General features: G+C 37.4%; 1 protein-coding gene across 1 annotated transcript in view; it reads left to right on the top strand.

Annotated features, from left to right (window-relative positions):
- Positions 1–542: 542 nt before the first annotated feature.
- Positions 543–8153, top strand: part of rhoab (ras homolog gene family, member Ab) — a 12076-nt gene continuing 4465 nt past the window's right edge. Inside the window, exons 1-2 of the mRNA XM_024293875.1 lie at positions 543–696; positions 7455–7612. Coding sequence (XP_024149643.1) covers positions 7457–7612 — 156 coding nt within the window. The 5' untranslated portion in view covers positions 543–696; positions 7455–7456. The remainder of the gene's footprint in view (positions 697–7454; positions 7613–8153) is intronic.

Here is an 8153-nt window from a genome sequence, read left to right on the forward strand (position 1 = left end):
TTGTTTTTAATCAGCCCAGGGGACTTTGGTTGTATATAAATAACAATTGGCCAAAAATGAAAGCTAAAAAAAAAGTAAGGGCCTTTTGTTGGAGAAAAAAACAATAAGGAATACATTATAGGTCGAATTTTAAAACCCCCTAAGTCCTGTAAAATGTGTAGAATGTTGATATTAATATAGTAAAATTAATTGTTGGCCATTTAAAATTTTAAATATGCTTTGGTCACTTTTATTATTATTTTGTGTTAGTATTATGTAGTGACTTAGAAAAAATATTTTAATATTTTGGTAAAAATGGTTTAGAAAATACAAAATAAACATTTAAATTCTATCAAACGCGATTGAAACCACACGAAACTGAAACATATTTTAATCCAGTTAAGTAATGTGTTAAATTCTTCCTGATTATGAGGAAAATCGCTTGGTAAACTGCGTATATTTTCCTTTGCACTGCGGTAACCCGCCAGAGCCAACACCAGCACCAGTTCAGCTCGCGTCGTGCCCGCGCAGGCGTGGCTCTCGGTGGCGCGCCCGCCACCCCTCCCCCAGATACAAACCCTGGCAGCGCGCTCCCGACAGCTAATTTGTTGTATCAGATTGAAACGGGAGGAAGCGAGGAGCCACTCGATAAAGCCGGGGAGCAACTTAGCTTTGGCCTCTGTCCATTTTTTTAACAGCTTGTCACATACATAGAAGGTAAGCGACTTCCTTTAATCCCCAGTCCCCGGGGAGGGTTTCTTATATAGTATTTTTTAAGTTTTTGTGGAGTTCTTCGCTTTGAAAGGCCGGACTGGAGAAGCTAACAAAGCTAGCTTACCGTAGTGAAGCTAAGTACGCTTTTCCCCGAACCGACCTCAATACCAGCCTCTTCCGCTGTTCAACTCAGTTGTGTCGCAAATTAACCCACTTCGGGTGAACTTTTCTGAAAAATAAACCCTTTTTTTTAGACTTTCTTTCGATTTTCTAATGTAAAGTAAAAGCTTAGAAAGAAATTTAACCCTTGAAACTGTTTTCTAACCTTTAACAAACAAATAAGGTTCTGTTTTTTGACGCCCTCTTCGACACTCAGTAATATAAATTCCAGTGGAAAAAAAATGTTACTAACGTATACTAAAATTAAATTCTACTTTTAATCCAATCCTCATTTGTTTGATTTTTATCGGGGTTTAAGATATAGTGTCGATCTAAAATAGTAAATGAAGTTCTGGTGGGGAGAACGGTTCTGCCCGTTGGTTTTTGGACCCGGGCCACCCACCCATTCTTCCACTGCGGACTCCAGCCATCTGTTGCCTTCGAGATTACGCCATCTTTCTGCTGACCCACCCAGCGGCTCGTCGTTTCCTCCCACTGAGAGCTCGTTCAGCCGAGATGCAACTTTTCAATGCAGTGACTGAGGATCTTTGCTTTACACGCACAGCGGATGCGTTTTCTGATGAGACCCCTCCAAAGTGACTTGTATTTTATTTAAATAAAGAAAAATTAAAGCATGAAGGCGTTTTCTTTTAACTCAAAATGAGATTTGATGGGTCTGTCTTTAAATCACAAATGTCTAACCTTTAAAGTCCCCCTTTGACAATAAAAACAAACAAAACAAACAAAAAACGTTCCCAGTAGTGTTTTAATTATGATTATGCAGTTTTAAACCAAAATCCCACAACCTAAATGTATTAAAGTCATTTTTTCATGTTGGTCTGAAGCCTGTTTCCAAAATCTCCTCTGAGGGGGCGTGGCTTTTGGAGCTCAGCAGCCCCGCCCCTGATCCCCCCTGTCTGATTCTGATAGCTCTGTGTCTCGCTAGCGTAAAACTTCACTGCTGCTACATAAGAATGTCAAGCAATATCGGTCAATAATGTCCAGTCGTATGGTTCATCAGTTCGGACAAGTTCGGACATGTGTGCCACACATGCATGTTAAAAACAAACAAGAAAAAAAACATGATTTTCATTTAAGGGGGACTTTAATATATGGAAAATATTTAGGCTCATTAGCAGTTTGGTAGAGGCATATTATTTAATATCTCAAAGGTTATTCACTGTTATCACACATGAAGATTCATTAAATTAATTTAAACAAATCACTGTCCAAATTATACATTTTTGTTGTGTTTTGGGTCGATTGTTTTACAGAATACCACTCTCACCACAAGTTCTTCAAGACACACTCCAATAATTTTATTTTTTTTTACATGTTTTTGTAGAATTTTTCTCAGAAAAAATTGTGTTCCTGAGTATTTCTTTTTTAAATAATGTTAGATCAGGACCAGATGGAAATCCACAGTTTGAAAAAGCTCGGGTTTGTGACGCAGCAATTTCAATTTTCCCTTCTCTGCTACAACTCTGATGCATCCACGTGCAGACAAATAGATCCAACTATATCTTCTTTTTCTTTTCTGAGCTGCCATCTTGCTCCAATCCCTATGCAGTCTGATAGCTCTGATATTGCTTGCCATTTTTTTCACAATGCTAGTGTTAGCTTGTGGTTGTGAGTCGCTATAAGCTAGCGGAAGAGAGTGTAAACAACGTGTTGATGGGAAATTAACGATAAGCTAACTTCTGTGATGCCTTAAAATGGTGATTCTTATATTAGGGCCTTTCTCATTTCTAGAGTAATTACTCACCTTCCTCTTAGCTGAGCCAAAACCTATAGGAATTACCAGCTTTTCTTTGAGATTTGTTAATGTCAGATTTCTGTACTGTGTACACTTTGTGACATGCACCTCTAAATGCTAAGAGTGATTTCCTATTTGACACACATCCTGTCATATTTGGATGGCTCGTGAAACTGGCAGTTACCCGAAATTCATATTTGTACTCAACGCTTTTTCTAATTTTGGCAGCCCCCACGTCAGCTATTGTTTGTCCTAACAACTTAAGGCTTGTTTTCACTCAATGTGTAGTTAACTTTGACATAAGGGTAGGTTTGGGAACAGCTCAGTTTAACTTTCACTGCCAGTTGCATAGGTCAACCCAGGTAACACCTTTGCCTAAAGAAACTGAAAGAACAATGCTTTTTCTTTTAAAAGCATCAGACATATAGAATTTTAACTACAATTTTATTTAAAGCTTCTTCTACCAGTTTATCAGTCTAGGTTAAGGGGAGAAAAAAATGAAGTGAAATGAGGTTAAATGTTTGTCATCCTTAACGATTGATTACTACACCTCCATCAGATCATTGAGATTCTTGCAAATGGTAGATGACTATCCTGGATCCTCAGCCACTGATGCAATCCAGAGTTTTATGCATTTATTGCATTCTTGTACTCGCACAACACCTTTCAGTATGTGCCAGATTCTGATTGACCCAAAGGTACAGTTTATTTGGTTGCTATCATTTGGCCTACTTTGGAGAATTATGCCACAGCACCGTTCCCTCCACCTGAAAGCAATATTGCTGTGACTATTCACTGAATATTAGAACTGGACTGAGTGTGAAGTCGGCCATAGAAAATGGGTTTCTTCGAGTGTTACAGCAAGAATAATTATTCTAACAAATATGGGTAGTAGCTGTCTATTTCTCAATAGAAGTCTCTGGGATTGTAGCCTCTTGGAGCCAGCGGGTACTTCCTATTTAAAACTTGAGGAGGGAGGGGGTCACTTATTCCAGTTCACATATATAGCCAATGGTTGTGATCCCAAAATTTGACCGAAAGGGAAAATCGTCATCAGTTTTTGTGAGTGGAGTAAACACCACCATCGCCACAGTACTACTGGTGTAGGTGCTACCCTGGCACAGATATGTGAGTGGAGCCACTTGAAGGAGAGTCATCCAACCATAACATTGTTAACAGTGACACTGATGGGTTGCTGGATCATAAATTATTGAATATAACGTAAGAATGCAAGTTGTTGTGGATGCACAAATTAGGACTGCCATGATTAGTCGACTAATCGACTATTAAAATAGTCAACGACTAATTTAAGTCAATTAGTCGTTACTTTATATTATATAGAGTTGGAGTGTAGTAAAGTGGAAAGTTAGAATGGCATTCTGTTTTTTTAGGGGTTTTTTAGGCTATTTTGGAGTTTAGCTATTATTTCAGCTGCATGCTAGCTGTTTTTGCTAGCTTAAGACTTTTTTCAGTTCTTTTAGGCTAATTTGGCATTTAACTTATATTATAGCTGGCTATCAGCTTCAGCCTTTTCAGCTATTAGCTTTAGTGTATTTAACTATTAGTTTTAGCATCTTCAGCTATCAGCTCCAGCGTTTTCAGCAACCAAATTCAGTTTACAGCATTCATACTAGCATAATTCTATATGTCCAGTTTTTAGTTAGTTTAAAGCAAACGGTGGTTAAGATGTGTGCTTTACATCCAGTTTGGGCATGACCAGATTAGTCGACTAATCGGAGAAAATAATCAGGAGTTGTTGACTATTAAAATAATCGTTTGTGGCAGCACTAGTACAAATGGGTAGAGTTTAGATTTACAGTATCTAGTTTAGTGCTAGATGATCCTTTATTTGTCGTCTGTGTATTTGCAGTATTTCAGTATTTGTGAGTAACCGAGTTTTTTTTACATTAAATGTGATCTTAGTCTGTAGTAAAGCACTTCATTCAAATCTTCAACTAACCCCATAAGGAAGCCACTTAAAACAATCTGACCTGAAGCAACATAGTTCTCCATCTTGTCTTTCAAGACTTGTCCTGCTTCCTTCCGTCATAACTCCTGAGTTTTAGGATTTTTTTTCTCTCTTTAAACTTCTAACATTTGAACAGTTCCTAATTCTACTTTTATAAATGTTTAAACGATCTCTAACAAAGGAAAATAATTCAGCTAGCCCCAGTTGTGAAAGGAATTAAGACAATTTTTACAAGAAACCACTACACTAATTAAAAGCGGTTTTTCAGAAGTTTTGGTCAAAAGCACAAATGAAAACCCAACTAGTGACAGATCTGTTCAACTTGTAAATTGATTAATTTAACATTCTACAGGGAAGCAAAGCAATAAGCAACTTTAATATAATTTTTTTAACAATAAAGTCTGAGGTAGGATTCAAAATCAACAGATTTTCCAATCATGGTTAAAATATTCTCACTGAATTAAACCATACTGTTCCCGAACAATCAGGGCAGCACAAATATCTGCATCAGAATCATCTACTAGCCACTGTTAACTAATTACCATTGTAGATTTAAAATATAGTGTTAGACAAGTGGGTGACATTTGTGTGAAGCGTGCAGATGAAATATTTTCCCCACTGGTCACATTATTCAAACCCCGACTATCCATCAACCTCGAGGCTAGAGCTGTCCTCATTCTTGTCTTCTCTTTCAGCGCTCGGGTCATGGAGGAAATGGTCTAATGTTTTTTGACACTGCTGTCCTACTTAAGCGTAATCATGCACCATTTATAGGACACTTGCTGAAGAGAGCTTCACGGCATCTCACTTTCAGGAGATAAACATTCCTGGTCCTCAATGTTTATATTGGCCGCCTTTCACAGTCGATATAACTTAACTGATTATAAACAAAGCTAGTAGCTAAATGTTGGCCTGGCTTTATATTTTAATTAGTGGGTCAGGAGGTCACTGCATTGAATAAATGGTTTTATATTCCTTCAGTGCTAATGTATTTTTATAGCAAATGGTCAGAATGTGACAAAGACGTGACGACATATAGTTAGCATTTTAATCCAGTCTGTAAAAAGTAAAGTTCTTGTATTTTTCCCCCTAAAACTGATGAATAAACAGTGAAACTGTTTTCAGATTTTTTCCAGTTGTCTTGTCATCCAAAAGGTGACGATTGCAATGAGTTCAGAACTTTGTCAAGGTCCTCCTTCATGTCTTTATGGAGCTGCCTTTGTGCACTGGTGTCCAGTGATGCTGATTAAAATAACAGTTATACCCTAATTGTTCCAACAAATTTTGAAGCACTGACTTGTCCAAAATGTATTGGTATGCTGAAGCACTCAGAATCCCTTTTACTAGAACCAGATAATCGGCCCACTCCATCAGATTTACTTAGTTAAGTGCTGCCAAACTCAGATTTGTTGCATGTTTTCAGGTGTTGGAACTTGATTCATTTTTCCCCTTGAGAATCCATTTCCACCAATTTCTGTTCCTTCATCTGGTGGTTAGAATTTCACCTTATGTTGTATATCTTGAATGGAACAGCTAAGCAAGTTTTACATCTCCAAATTAAGCCAGTCTGTTTGTGGAGTTAGGTTTTAAGTGTAATTTGTTTTAACAGCCACTGAGTATTGATTATAATATCCAAAAACGATTTGATTCACCAGAGCCTCAATTGATTCGATTCTGACTTTTTTGAATTTTTTCGATCCACTAAATCCAATTCAACTTTGAGTTTACACATTTAGACACATTTGTTTAGAAATTGATTATTTATCTACTATATGTTTTGAATATATTCCTATTAATCTGATCCAGTTCACGTACTGTAAAATGAATTATTTAAATAATTAGATTGTTAATATCATACAGTGTTACATGGATTCTCTAAAGGAGAAGTTCTAACTAAAATGTTCAGATCATTAACATTGGAAACATTGTTCTGCTTCTCCTGGAGGACGTTTCAGTTTGGCCACTAGGTGGCGATCGCAACAGCATTACACCTTATTTCTGATGGACTGATAATCACACCTCATCGTTTCATTCATGGCCTCAGATGAATAAATTGCTTTGAAGTCTCTCTGAAGATCAGTCCTAACCGATGAGATTTTCCTTACATGCTGCAGATCATCTCCACATTTGACTTCATTTGCAGAGTCGAGTGCTAACACAGCCCTCTGCACTCAGCTCATCACACACGGCGATTAGAAAAAGCATTCATCTGCTCTTCTTTTTACTGTGACCTCTGAGTTTAAGTGCTATATATGATTACCATCAGTGCAACTTCTGGCACTGCAGCCATTTAAAATAAATGTTCCTGAAGTAAATTATTTATTTTCCCATAAATTTCCTGATTTAAAACGTGTTTTTTGCTAATATTTCCCATGACTGAAACTTGAGCTAAGTGTGACTTCCCTTTTTACACCATTTTATGTCCTGTGTGAAGAGACGGAAGAGACCCTGTAGTGCAAAAATAAACTGCAAGAGCCTTTTATTTAACATCATCTAGACATCCCTACCTGTATGTCTGCATACTAACTGCTTGCTTTCTTTAGTTAAAACGACTTCAGGGAACCCAAAATGTCTTTCTAATTAATCTTGAACTGCACCACATTTCTTTTAGCAATAGTTTTTGTTGTAAATCATGTATGCGTGTGTGGGACTTGACCTTTAAGTGTTTCTTTCAATCGGTGTGTGTTGACGTACCAGTGAAGGTGTTGCATGTGCTCTTTGCTAAAGTACCATCTGTGACTGAAGTGTGTGATCATTTTCCCACCAGTGCCTTAAATGTGACCTTGAGGAGTGTCTGATGATTTCATCTTTTAAATTGTCCTGCCTCCTTCCTGTGGCGCGGCGATCAAAACTTTGACGTTTGCCGTCTTCTTTTAGGGATGGCGGCCATCCGGAAGAAGCTGGTGATAGTCGGGGATGGAGCTTGTGGGAAGACGTGTCTTCTCATTGTCTTCAGCAAAGACCAGTTCCCTGAGGTTTACGTTCCCACCGTGTTCGAGAACTACGTCGCTGACATCGAGGTTGACGGCAAACAGGTGAGACTTTAGCAACGCTCTGGGTTCAAGGTGTTAGTTTTTAGATATGCTTAAAAAAGAAATGTATCATGATGATGCATTTAAAGCTCGTGTGTCAAAGTCGAGGCCCGGAGGCCGGATCCGGCCCTCAGGGTAAACATATCCGGCCCTCCAGATCATTTCATATTATATTTTTTTGCGCTTATTTCTAACTTGTATCATTTTGACAAAATATATTTTTATGGAGAGTAAAATATTGAAAGTTTTTTAAGGTTTAAGTTGATTTATTCTTGAATAATATTCCTGCCTTTTTATTATTATTTATGTTAAAAAGTTACAGTTTTAAAAGTTGGCATTCTGCTAGCTTTTTGGACTATTTTGGCATTTACTAAGATTTTTTTTGGCTATTTTGGAATTTAGCTAATATTTCAGCTACATGCTAGCTGTTTTGTTTAGTTTTTGGCTTTTTTCAGTTTTCAAGGCTTTTTTTAGTTTAGATAATACTTCATCTACATTCAAGCTATTTTGGCTAATTTAAATTTTTTGTTTTTTTTAGGCTGTT

Source organism: Oryzias melastigma, linkage group LG7 (assembly GCF_002922805.2).
Source record: "Oryzias melastigma strain HK-1 linkage group LG7, ASM292280v2, whole genome shotgun sequence".
Taxonomy (NCBI): domain Eukaryota; kingdom Metazoa; phylum Chordata; class Actinopteri; order Beloniformes; family Adrianichthyidae; genus Oryzias; species Oryzias melastigma.